Source organism: Periplaneta americana, chromosome 4 (assembly GCF_040183065.1).
Source record: "Periplaneta americana isolate PAMFEO1 chromosome 4, P.americana_PAMFEO1_priV1, whole genome shotgun sequence".
NCBI lineage: Eukaryota > Metazoa > Arthropoda > Insecta > Blattodea > Blattidae > Periplaneta > Periplaneta americana.
This window is the reverse complement of record NC_091120.1, coordinates 69,189,779-69,203,620: the sequence shown is the minus strand read 5'-3', so window position 1 is coordinate 69,203,620 and position 13,842 is coordinate 69,189,779. Positions and strand designations below refer to the sequence as shown.

The 13,842-nt window shown below is 34.3% G+C and overlaps 1 protein-coding gene across 6 annotated transcripts in view; it reads left to right on the top strand.

The window, feature by feature from the left end:
• The first annotated feature begins 673 nt into the window (after nucleotides 1-673).
• mldr (mitochondrial ribonuclease P catalytic subunit) overlaps nucleotides 674-13,842 on the top strand; it is a 31,321-nt gene continuing 18,152 nt past the window's right edge. Inside the window, exons 1-3 of one of the 6 annotated variants that reach the window (XM_069823442.1) lie at nucleotides 674-735; nucleotides 4,362-4,537; nucleotides 12,504-13,557. In XM_069823442.1, the coding sequence (XP_069679543.1) occupies nucleotides 12,533-13,557 (1,025 nt within the window). In that variant the 5' untranslated portion in view covers nucleotides 674-735; nucleotides 4,362-4,537; nucleotides 12,504-12,532. Of the gene's footprint in view, nucleotides 842-958; nucleotides 1,135-4,361; nucleotides 4,538-12,503; nucleotides 13,558-13,842 lie in introns of those variants that run through there. The other 5 variants (XM_069823447.1, XM_069823441.1, XM_069823443.1 and 2 more) reach the window with 5 other exon arrangements.

Here is a 13,842-nt window from a genome sequence, read left to right as displayed (position 1 = left end):
TCCTTGTCCTTGTTGTGGTCCTTGTAACAATTCTTGTTCTATTTGTGATGGTACTTATCGTTATACGTCGATATCGAGTGAACCGCGCTGTAGAACTTTAACTTCCGACGACCAAGAATCGTCTCATTCTTTTTAAGGGTAACTGTACCTTGCGCACGTTCGCCATAATAATACATCGGTCGTTGCAGAGTCTTCTTTAGTAACTAAAGAAGGCTCTGGTCGTTGTGATTATACCTCAAAAAGCTTAATTATTCATCATAATTGACAAACTATTTGTGAAAGGAGAAAAGTGCATATACAGAACAGAATTAAGAATGTTGTTCACGTTACGAAGCTATGAACTTAAAATAGGATTTTCGATTATTCAGGTTTTCTTTTGAAATTAGCCTAGTAATGATTAAATTTAAATTCTGAAGCAACCTTTATTATTGTTGTTGTTGTTATTATTATTATTATTATTATTATTATTATTATTATTATTATTATTATTATTATTATTATGCCTATTGCCAATTTCTGAATGTAGTCGGAACGGACCAACATGGTCCAAATCCTTGAAGCTGATGATGATGATGTTAATTATAATTATTATTATTGATTGATGGATTGATTGGAAAGAAATTATGGTACAAGAAGGGAAATATTAGGTATGAGGTATATATTTTCAAAAAGTGTACATATTGGCTACACTGATTCATCACAATGGCGGTGCTAGTGTTATGGGTGTTGTGAGAGGTTAAGTTATTTACAATCGTAGAGTTTCAAGTTTGTACTACTTAAAGATTGACTGTGCTTATTATTGTGTCATATGCAATTATGAAAATGCACCGAAATATATATTGTACGTAGCGAGATCGACGATTCTATAATTAAGTCCAAAATGAATTTTTGCTGTTTTTTTTTTTATACTTTTCCATAACATAGATTACTATAATGCCGTGTGCTCTTAGATGTCTTCTGTCTTTATGAAGAATTACATCTGAATGAAATTATGATTATTAGTTAACATATAATATTTGTTCTGTATGCAGATTTTGTAAAACTGGTCAACACTCAGTCATTCAATAACAATTTCCCAAGGCTGTCCTTAAAAAGTACTTCAGAAAGTAACGCTGAAAATAAGTTATTAACATGGTACAGTATATTCAGAATTGATGTGGTACCGCTTACAATTTATCACAAAATATAGATACCGGTATGAAGTAACTTAGGCGTACTTAGCTAAGATTTTATAATTTTGCTTTTCTTGTCATGTTTAGAAAGCTTAGGAGCAGTAGCTGTTCGTTCTTAAAGAGTAATTGATGCTTATCAATTTTAAGTATAGGCCGTAGGTCTAATTTTGTAACAATGACTGAGCGACATTGAGTATAGGCTACTCATAAACATAAAGTAGTATAGTAGGCCTAGTCCTAAATAAATTTATCTTAATGATGCTTAAATGAAATCGATTGCACATTTAATTTTGGCGGAATTGAGCTAGTTATTAGGTGTAATTTAGGTTTGTTGTGTGTTGTGTTATGCTAAATATGTGAGTGCCGAATGCATATTGGGAGTGAGCCCCCGGCGAGGGGGTAGACAGTAGATAGAGAGAGCAGCTGCCATGTGGGGAGCATGCGGCGAGGACGAGGATAACTTCCCATACTGGCGATCTGTTCTTTCAGATTTAGCCTGAAATTCTTTCTCTCTTCGTTTACCTAACCTAACAGGAGGGTACGAGACTAGGGTATAGTGGGATAACATACATAGAATAGATTCGGGCACTTAATGTTTATGTAACAAATCTGAAAAAGTACAAGTCTCCAGGTATCGATCAAATTCCAGCAGAATTAATACAAGAGGGTGGAAGTGCATTATATAGCGAAATTTATAAACTTGTACTTGCTATTTGGGAAAAGGAAATTGTACCACAACAATGGAAGGAGTCCATAATTGTACCTATTTTTAAGAAGGGGGACAAAACCAACTGTGGTAACTTTCGAGGAATATCACTTTTGTTGACGTCGTACAAAATTTTGTCCAATATTCTTTTGAGAAGATTAACTCCGTACGTAGATGAAACTATTGGGGATCATCAGTGCGGTTTTAGGCGTAATAGATCGACTATTGATCAGTTTTTTTGTATTCAACAGATAATGGAGAAAAAATGGGAGTATAAGGGTACAGTACATCAGTTATTCATAGATTTCAAAAAGGCATATGACTCGGTTAAGAGGGAAGTATTATATGATATTCTTATTGAATTTGGCATTCCCAAGAAACTAGTTCGATTAATTAAAATGTGTCTCAGTGAAACATACAGCAGAGTCCGTATAGGTCAGTTTCTATCTGATGCTTTTCCAATGCACTGCGGGCTAAAGCAGGGATATGCACTATCACCTTTACTTTTTAACTTCGCTTTAGAATATGCCATTAGGAAAGTTCAGGATAACAGGCAGGGTTTGGAATTGAACAGGTTACATCAGCTTCTTGTCTATGCGGATGACGTGAATATGTTAGGAGAAAATCCACAAACGATTAGGGAAAACACGGAAATTTTACTTGAAGCAAGTAAAGAGATAGGTTTGGAAGTAAATCCCGAAAAGACAAAGTATATGATTATGTCTCGTGACCAGAATATTGTACGAAATGAAAATATAAAAATTGGAGATCTATCCTTCGAAGGGGTGGAAAAATTCAAATATCTTGGAGCAACAGTAACAAATATAAATGACACTTGAGAGGAAATTAAACGCAGAATAAATATGGGAAATGCCTGTTATTATTCGGTTGAGAAGCTTTTATCATCTAGTCTGCTGTCAAAAAATCTGAAAGTTAGAATTTATAAAACATTTATATTACTGGTTGTTCTGTATGGTTGTGAAACTTGGACTCTCACTCTGAGAGAGGAACATAGGTTAAGGGTGTTTGAGAATAAGGTACTTAGGAAAATATTTGTGGCTAAGCAGGATGAAGTTACATGAGAATGGAGAAAGTTACACAACGCAGAACTGCACGCATTGTATTCTTCACCTGACGTAATTAGGAGCGTTAAATCCAGACGTTTGAGATGGGCAGGGCATGTAGCACGTATGGGCAAATCCAGAAATGCATATAGAGTGTTAGTTGGGAGACCGGAGGGAAAAAGACCTTTGGGGAGGCCGAGACGTAGATGAGAGGATAATATTAAAATGGATTTGAGGGAGGTGGGATATGATGATAGAGACTGGATTAATGTTGCACAGGATAGGGACTGATGGCGGGCTTATGTGAGGGCGGCAATGAACCTTCGGGTTCCTTAAAAGCCATTTGTAAGTAAGTAAGTAATGTTTATGTAACTAATGTCATCAAATTTAATAAACCTACATAATATAATAGTACATATTTGGTATTTCTGTACAAGAGCGCTACCAAAGATAGATATGATTTATTTACCTATTTGGCTTCTAGTTGAGTTACACGCACCGACAACGAAAGAAAAAATGAGGGGCGATCGAAAATCCACTAGGACTACTTCGTCTTCAATCTCCTTGCTCTCACAACCTCATATGGTATTCTGAGCTCACCATGTTTGCAACAGAATGACTCTGTAAATACTACATTTCCTCCATTTGTACGTTGCAGCATTGCTAAAATACGAATTCATTCTATGGTCCTTAAAAGAATTCATCTGGATCTTAAATACATTTATACTAATAGCAGTGCATTCAAATTAATCGTTGTACAGAATTATCGTATAGTTTTCCTTCAGAGTTAGATTAAATGAAATTTATTCCAATCTAGGTATTATAACAACAGTATTCTTTAATTTCGATTTTGATAATCACTTGAACTGGAAAACAGTCATAGAATATATCACTGCTGCATCTCCAAAATCCGCTATGTGCATTTAAACAAAGTTTTCAGGAGAATAAAAAAAAACATTATCACTCTTAATTCTCTTGGTTTTTAATGCTACTTTCGGTTTAATTTCAATCATTACATAACAATCTTGTATTTCCCTTTCTTCTGAAAAATCTGTTTAAATGCAAATAAGTTAACAGTTTTTGAAGCCGCAGTTACGATATTAAGTTTTCCTAACTTGAGCATTTCCTGTTATGCATCAGGATCATTATCTTCTATTGCTGGTGTGAACACCTTAAATTAGCATACTTTCATTCTGTAATTAGTGCAGTTGGTTACATTAGTAAAATATAACGAAGAATTTCTTATGTGTGATGGCTTCTTTTACATTTACTGCCATTCAGAAGTTGAGAATACTGTGTCGGTTAAGTGTTTACTAGTATTATCATAAGATATTTTCTTTTCATTTCTTTGTATGTTCATTTCGTTTACCTACTTCATGTTTATAAGTTTATTTGATTATTTGTTGTTTTCTGTTACAGAAATTATTCACTGCCAATAAAAGCGGGATGTTGCCAAGTCAGTAAATAGAAAGAAACTTTGAAAGAAGTGTTCCTGACCTCTCAGAAGATACAGAAGATATGTATTGTTCAGTTTTTTTTTTTTTATAATGAAGGCAACAAAAATGTAAAAATAGAAAAAGTAAAAGACGAATAAGGTACTTATTATATTTTTTCAGCAGTATTCCATTAAGAGAACCTCAGTTGCTAAACTTGCAGACATGATACCAGAACCAAACTTAAATGTATCATTTACACAAACAAATAAACAGGATGTTACCAAAATATCTATAAGAAAATAACGGATTCGATTCCCGGGCTCAGCTTTTGGGGAATATTCCTTGAAGAAGAAAGGTATTCTTCGTGTCTTGAGTCTGGAAATTTATATGTTTGTAAATGTTATTGTGAGTGTGGTGGGTTATTAATTAATCAGTCTTCAAAATACAAATTACATTATATCATCGCAGCACATCCAAAATCCGTTATTTGCATTTAAACAGATTTCAGGAGAAATAAAATGGCATTATCACTTTTAGTGCCCTTGATTTTCAAAGCTACTTTCGGTAGAATTTCATTCACTACATGAAACATGATAAAATTCTACCGAAAGTAACTTTCAAAATTAAAGAAATTAAAAGTTATAATGTTTCTTTCTTTCTCCTGAAAAATCTGCTTAAATGTACATAGCATATTTTGAAGGTGTAGTGACGATATCAGGTCTATCTCTATTCTAGTTTTCACCTTATGAAGCAATAAACGATCAATGATTCGATTGACAAGTTAAATTGTGACCTAGCCACTGTCTCCACTTGGGCGGCCAATTTCGGACTTGCACTTAACCCAAGTAAGACTCAAGCTATAATTATTGGACATAAGCATTTACTTAACTCCCTTAATAACAGTAATCTTTCAGTTGTTACCCATAACAACACGCTAATCCCTTATTCATCTGTCGTAAAAAATCTTGGCTTCTTTTTTGATAATAATCTAAGTTGGAATTTTCAAGTTAAAGAAACGATAAAAAAAATCTGTTCCTCCATTCACTGTTTGAGTCGCTTGAGAAACTTCTTGCCCCAGCAACTAAAACTTACCCTAGTACAAACCCTAGTAATGCCGCACTTCGATTATTGTGATGTTTTGTTAAGTGACCTAAGTTCTGAATTGTCAGGCAAGTTACAGCGAGCTCAGAATATGTGCGTCAGATACGTGTGCATCATCCGACGATATTTAGATTTAGATAGATTTTATTTAATAATAACATATACATAAAAACGTTACATTAAAATACCCCTAAAGAGCAAAGCTCGTGTTCGGGGACAGTTTGTTACATAGATACACATACTTTGTAGACAAAATACTTAAGAAAAAAGCTCACATAAAGATGATAATAAAATTAGTAAATAATAATACTAATAATAACTGAGTGAAAAAAGAGACGATGTTTAGATTGATGGATTAATATTAAATTATTATTAGTAGTATAATTAGTGCAGGTCATGTTGATATAGTAACCAAGATAAAATAGAAAAATACACTTAGGATAGAAATAAACTTGTTTTACAATACATGGTACATAATATATATACAGGGAAGTCTGTCATAAATTTTTTAATTCTGGATCTGAAGATTTCATTGCTTAAAGTAGTCAATTCTGGATGAAATTTTATTATCGAATTATATAGACGTGGACCATAATTTGTACTGTGTAGCAAAGCAGCAGATGTGAAACATTTAGGTTCAACTAATTTAAGAATTTCATTTCGTCTTGTATTATGAGCATGTGGTTGAGCTACAAATTTCATTCTATTTTTATGATAGAATTTCATTAAAGAGTATTTATAAATTTGGTCAATTCTAAAAACATTCAATTCGGAATGGATCAAATTTGTTGGATAATCCAGTCGCCTTTTCAAACAAATTTTGATTATACGTTTTTGCAACATAATTAGAGGAAAAAGAGCAATTTTTATAATGCCTCCCCATCCAATTATATCATATTGGATAACAGATTCAACTATAGCCAAATAAACCAAATGTAATACATGAGTAGGCAAGTAATGGCGAAGGTTTACAAATTTGTAAATTGTTTTACGTATCCTGTTACATAAAAAGGTGATTTGTATATCCCATTTCAAGTGCTGATCAACAATAATTCCCAGGTATTTCACATCTACAGATTCTTTCAGGCAAGGGCATTTACAGGTTGTAGAGAGTTTACAAAATGAGTTGTGGATTATTAATTTTAAATGAGAAAGTGATTTCAATTTGTTCAATCCAGAGACTGTTAAAGAAAATGGCACCAAAGTAGTTTTAGTTATATTTAGAGATAGCAAATTTGCATCAAGCCAGTTTTTGATCAAATGTATACCTACATTGGCATATATTGGATATGATCACATATCACCATCCTTCGCAAGTCTTTCATGGCTCCAATTTAAAGAACGCAGAACTTTACACTCTTTGTCTTTACTCTATCGAATTCTGCACACCTCATCACCAAATTACCTTTCGTCTCGTTGTCCTAATCTATACTCTAACCACGACGTAAATACCAGATCACTTATCTGTGGCACGCTAAGTATACCTCTTCATAGAACATCTTGTTATTCATCATCTTTTACAGTATCCACCTCGCGTCAATGGAATTCCTTGCCACAAAGTATTAGGGGCTGCAAGACAATAAACACCTTTAAAAACAGCTTAAAAGATAACCTTATTAACATTTCACTCCAATCTTACTGATTTAAACTATCACTGACTACATTGTTACTTCATTCTTTAGACATCATCCTGATAGTGCTGTATTTTCAAAATTGTCTCATAATAATCTCTTTCTACTATCTAATATTATTTGAAATACGTGGTACAGTCATTAAGTTCTGACACTGACGCCTGAAGGGTAGGCACCCACAAGAATCTGGATGTCTCAGAAGATGCCGCGTGATACGGCGTACACTTAAACAGATCGACATCCTCCCTCAATATAGTCGCCGTTGGCCGCTATGCACGTCTGCCAACGTTGGTGTAGCTGCTGGAAGCACCGCTGAAAGATGTTGGCAGGAAGATGCTGTACGGCTTCTCTTGTGGCAGTCATGACCTTTTCGGCCGCATAAAAATTACGCCCTCCTAGGATTGATTTCATGAGGGGAAAGAGAAAAAAAATCGCATGGTGCGAGATCAGGTGAGTACGGAGGGTGTGGCAAAACAGCGACCTGTTGCCTTGCATGTTCCTCTTGGACAAGGATGGAGCGATGTGCAGGGGCGTTGTCGTGTAGCAACAGCCAATTCTTCCTATGTCAAAGCTCAGGACGCTTACGACGAACTGAATTGCTTAAACGGCCAAGAATCTCTTTGTAGAGGATCTTGTCTACAGTTGCACCTTGTGGGATGAATTCTATGGGAACAATTCCATTTGAATAAAAAAACTGTTAAAGCATCACCTTGCCTTTTGACCTGTCTTGTTGCGGATTTTTCTGTCGTGGAAATAATGGCGTTTTCCAGGTGGCAGATTGTTGCTTCAGTTGCGGATCGTAAAGGAAACACCATGTTTCGTCTCCAGTTATGATCGGTTATAGCAGTTTTGCCTAATTTCTGATAGAACGTGACGTTTGCCCGTTGCTCAAACTGCAACATACTCGAGTTCTGACGCGCGCATTCAAATCACCGTCACAACAAAGACCGTAGTTCTGCTTACAGTGCATGCACTCAACTGTCTCTTGTTGGGTCGAGAGACTAACTGACAAGGTATCATACCATGGCGCCACCTATGCGCTATAGTGCACCACAACGCCACTATGCGCTCAGTATTAGAACTTAATGACTGTACCACGTATATTTACATTCTATGTATTTTAGCTTAATTCTGCTACACAGTTTATTTCAGTGTTTAATTAATAGTTCATAATATTTTGTTGTTTAATTCGTATATAACTCTTGTATACATGTAACTCTCACTTAATCAAATTGTTGAATTCTTTGTAAGTTCATGCATATGTATATACACTTTTTGCTGGTTGAGTGGAAGAGAAGGCCTTACGGCCTTAACTCTGCCAGCTAAAATAAATTATTATTATTATTATTATTATTATTATTATTATTATTATTATTATTATTATTATTATTATTATTATTATTATTAAACAGAAAGTGACATTATGTTACTGTCTGTAGAGGCTTGTTTGCTACATAGGTAATTTCTATTTCTGTCTTATATTCTTCGCTTTCTTTTCATGTTGATTCCATGCTTTTTTTTTTTAATCACGGTGTTAGTAACACTGAACAAGAGAATATCGTACTATTCTCAGTTGATATTGCATTGCCAATTTGTTTCTAGTAGACGAATGTTTCTATTGTAAACTTCAGTGAAAAGTTACGTTCTCATTCAATGTGACAATGCTGTACCAGCTACTTCCCTAGTCTGCACTCACTCCTCACCTATAGAATTACTTCCTGTTTCGTCACTTTAAAACATGGAAACTAGTATAGGCAGAAACCTGAACACAAGTTTCAACATCACATTGTTGACTTGTAACTCCATCAGTTAGCACAACCAGAAACCATTAATAGATGCTAGAGAGTAACAGTGATTAAAAAATGAAGAGTTTAAATTTATAAAAGTTTTAATAATTCATATAATTTTGAACAAAGACTATTTATATGTAGTATGATATGTGTATAAATTTTCAAAGATGTAGGTTACATGGTTAAGATAAATCAAATTTCACCTTAGTATATTCTGAAAACATTAGCAGCAATATTTCACTGTCTATGGGAAATGATGACATTTCACCGTGTGCATGCAGATGTGTACACCTGACTTGAATAATGTGTTCTTCAAGATGTTGTCAGAACTACATCTTTGTGAGCTCCTGCCATGTGAGTGCCAGCATGCTGTAAGCCATAAAATTATGTTGATTAATCTGCATGAGAACTCCTTTTATCTCTACAACTTGCCACATATTTAGGACAATTTGATAACACAATCTCAAGGGAAAAAATGGAACTCTCTGCATCATAATCTACAGTTAATTCCCGATTTACCACGAAAAACGTCTGTAGCTGCATTTAGATTGGCAACAGGCCATGATTGTTTGGCCAAACACCTGCATAGAATTGGAATATATCAGTCCCCTAACTGCCCACTGTGCAATTCAAATCAAGAAATGGATTCGGAACACCTCAAAGTCTGTGCTTCATTGGCTGACCTTGATAATATCTTTGAAAAATATTGGAGTGCAAGAGGTCAAATGACTTTATTGTCAAATGCCTGGCATTAGAAAACAACAACATATTTAGGGAATGCATTCAATTGATTTTTACCCACAGGAGCTGTTTTTTCCACTGGCTGCTGTAACAAATCACTATTATTGTGGTATTTCTGCCATCAGTCCACTTTGTAGATGAACATTGCTTTCAGTAGAAAAAGACTTCGTCAAGAACATTTTCAATTCCAATGAGAAAGTTATCTGTAAGTTCACCCGTAACAAAGAATATAGAATGAACTTCTTTTTTCAAGTAGGATTATGTGTTTTTGAAGAAGATATTCAATATATGTACAATATCTTTTTTATTTTAGTTGTTCATGTTACTTTAATAACAATTAATTCTGTACATAGTTATGTTTTATTCGTAATTTCATGGTAGAAAGAAACCTCCTACTCTGCATGTTTCGTTGCTTACTGTAATAATTACTGTAAGTCTATTGTATTGAATTAATCTGGCTGGACGAAAGAGAAGGCTCTGCCATATTAAATAAATTGAGCCCTGGGTGCAATAACAGCTTAACTCTACTTAAGCCGTTATTCCGGCAGTGGCATTTTCATAATCTTCCATGTCTTCTCTATCGACTGTAAAAGTTGTATTTCATTTCATTGGCTCTAAATGGCAGGAGAGTTCATTATGTGAAGTGCTGTGGTCAGTCGAAAGGTTCAAAATTCGCAATACAAACATATGTTGCACTCATGTTTTATACATCAGGGTCTTTGGCAGTATCATATACTTACAATACCGTTTTCTAGCCATTCAGTTTTTCAGTAGGACATAATATACCACCAAAGGTGGAACTTAATCTAAAAAATTCCCCTCGTCCTTGCTTAAAATTATTAAAGAAGAATGATATTATTTCATTATTGAAATTCTTAAAACAAGAAAATGCATGCTGTCTTACAAATATTTTGGATTCTGAACCAGTGCTGGATGAAAATCATCCTCAAAGTGAACTCTAGTGATCATGAATAAGAATATTTGACACTATAGTAGAGGAGTTTCCATCTGTAACATAGTTTCAGAATTGATTTTCTTAATACATCTTCTGTTTTTAATCAGAAATTTAAAACAAACGTTATTTTATTTGTACAATGTATTTCCATAAAAAATGTAAGGACTTACCACCTAAAATTTCTATTGTGTATTATTTTGATAAGCTGATGCCTTAATGTACTATTATTTCTTATTATTCATTCCATAAAGTTCGTGTATGTTAGAGAAATAACACTTCTTTTCTACTGGTGTTAATGCCTAAGTACTCTAATTTAAGAGGTCTCAGACTTTCTATGCAACAACGACAGAAGTTTTCCATAATTTATTGACAAATATCTAAAAATGGGTTGTGTTTAAATTATAACTGATATTGGGTTTAAATAATTTATACAGTCTAAAATATTGTACAAAAGAAATGATGCGAGTATTTAATGTACTATTAACATTTGTACAAGAAGATTGAAATTATTATTATTATTATTATTATTATTATTATTATTATTATTATTACTATTATTATTATTAATTTGTGTCAGTTTTAAAAAATCTGTGTTGCATGGTTTGAAGGCCATTTTCAGAATGTTGTTGTTTTCTAATGCCAGGCATTTGATAATAAAGTCATTTGACCTCTTGCACTCCAATATTTTTCAAAGATATTGTCATGGTCAGCCACTGAAGCAGAGATTTTGAGGTGTTCTGAATCCATTTCTTGGTTTGAGTTTCACAATGGACAGTGTTGTTGTTGTTGTTGTTGTTTTCTAATGCCAGGCGTTTGACAATAAAGTCATTTGACTTCTTGCACTCCAATATTTTTCAAAGATATTACCATGACCAGCCACTGAAGCATAGATTTTGAGGTGTTCCGAATCCATTTCTTGGTTTGAGTTGCACAATGAGCAGTTAAGGGACTGATATATTCCAATTCTATGCAGGTGTTTGGCCAAACAATCATGGCCTGTTGCCAATCTAAATGCAGCTACAGACGATTTTCGTGGCAAATGGGGAATTAACTGTGGATTTTGATGCAGAGAGTTCCATTTTTTCTCTTGGGATTGAGTTATCAAATTTTGTTTGTTGAAGTCTAAGTATGTAGATTTAATAAATCTCTTCACAGAGTAATACGTAGATTTAGTAACAGGTCTGTAAGTAGCAGTGCTGCCCTTCTTCGCTAAAGCATCCGCATTCTCGTTTCCCAGGATTCCACAATGGGATGGTATCCATTGGAATACAATTATTTTATTGAGTGATATTAATTGAGAGAGCATTTTAGTTATTTCTGCTGTTTGAGATGAAGGTGTGTGTTTAGAGATGATTGATAGAATAGCTACTTTGGAGTCTGACAATATAACTGCATTCCTAAATTTATTGATGTGGCATAGAAGATTCCTGAGACATTCACTTTTTGCAATGATTTCACCATCAAAACTTGTTGTTCCATATCCAAGAGATCTATAAAGTGAGAAGAGACAGCACGTAACACCTGCACCAGCACCTTGTTCTCTGGAGATCAAGGATCCGTCGGTGTATAAATGAAGCCAGTTTTGTGGAGGGTACCTAATATTAATTGTCTCTAAAGACAATTGTTTCATTATTTCAGTGTTTACTTCTGATTTCAGCATTTCTTCTGTTAAATTTAGATTATATTCTATATTTAATAGAGTTAAAGGGTTTGGTTTAATTTGTAAGTTTTCTTTTAAATTCGGGATATTGATTTTACACAATGGACAGTGTTAAAATATATAAAGTTAACTGCAACTACCTATACATTATACCATGAACTGCTACTGAATATTATGTAATACAACAAAGTAATCCCGAATTTCCTCACTTACAAAGTTAAATTTAATTGGATTTCTCTTGTTTCAGAAAAATAAACGACAGTTGTTGAAGTCATCATGTCTGCTCGTCTGAATTACATGCTTTCATTACAACGATGTTTACGAACTTTTGCAGCAGTGAAGGGTGTGATTTATACTGGAAGTGTCAGTGCAGTGCGGACCAGAGAGTATTCCAGTACTCTACTTCCAGGGGTGAGGACTACATTCGTGCTCCACTGTCAGGCAAGTTCATTCTCAAGCAAAGTCCCAAAGAGCAAAGTAGCTGCTGTTCCCCCTTCAGATGACGAGGAACTGAACAGTGATAAAGACGAAGACAGTGATGTGGAAACAGAAGATATTCTTGTTTCTGTTATAAAGAAAGGGAAACCACTCTCACCACCAGAATGGGATGATGTAAAGAACAAAGTTTTTACTACAAATAGGTCAGTGAAAGAATACAACATTGACGCTATAATTATGGGACTTTGCACTAAGTTCACACAACGAAATGTGGGTTTATCATACATGAATTACTTATCATCTTCTAACAAGAAGCTTAATATAGCAACAATAAAACATTTCATGAAGATGTGCTATCACTGTCGAGCAAGTGGTGTGGATGAACAGCTTGTGCTCTCCATGTATGAAGATCTCCGGTCCAGATGCTCTGTTCTGGATGCCTACACTGCAGAAGGTGCAATACTTGGACTGTGTCTCACAAAGCGTTGGAAAGAGGGTCTTGAACTTCTTGATATGGTGAAGTTGACTTGTTCTCCTGGTGGTCTTGAGTACAATGCACTAATCAAAGCAGCATTTGATAATAATGAACCGAGTTTAAGTTTTGAACTGCTGGATGAGATGTTGCAGCTGGGGCGCAGAGTCAAGCCTGATGTTTACCATGCGTGGCTGGATTACTGCGACAGAACTTCCAAAAGCAACCCACTAAAGAGATGGGCGATGGTTCAGGAACAACTTCTCATGGCTCTGGTTGAGAATGACTTGATTCCAACTTTAGATGTTGTTGACCGGATACGAAACTGGTATATGGATACAGAAAATTCTAACTCCAAATTACATGCAGAATATACCACACTGGCAACAAGGTACAAGCATAATGTACAATGATATATGATTAGGGATCCTGAAAAGCAGGAGTGTAGTCATAAATAAAATAGTACCAGTGCGCTTCGTGAAAAGTTTATTATTATTATTATTATTATTATTATTATTATTATTATTATTATTATTATTACTATTATTACTATTACTATTATTATTATTATTATTATTATTATTATTATTATTATTATTATTATTGCATGTATTATTAGTTATTCTGCTGTTATTATACATATTACAGTAGAATCCCTCTTATCCAGCACCAAAGG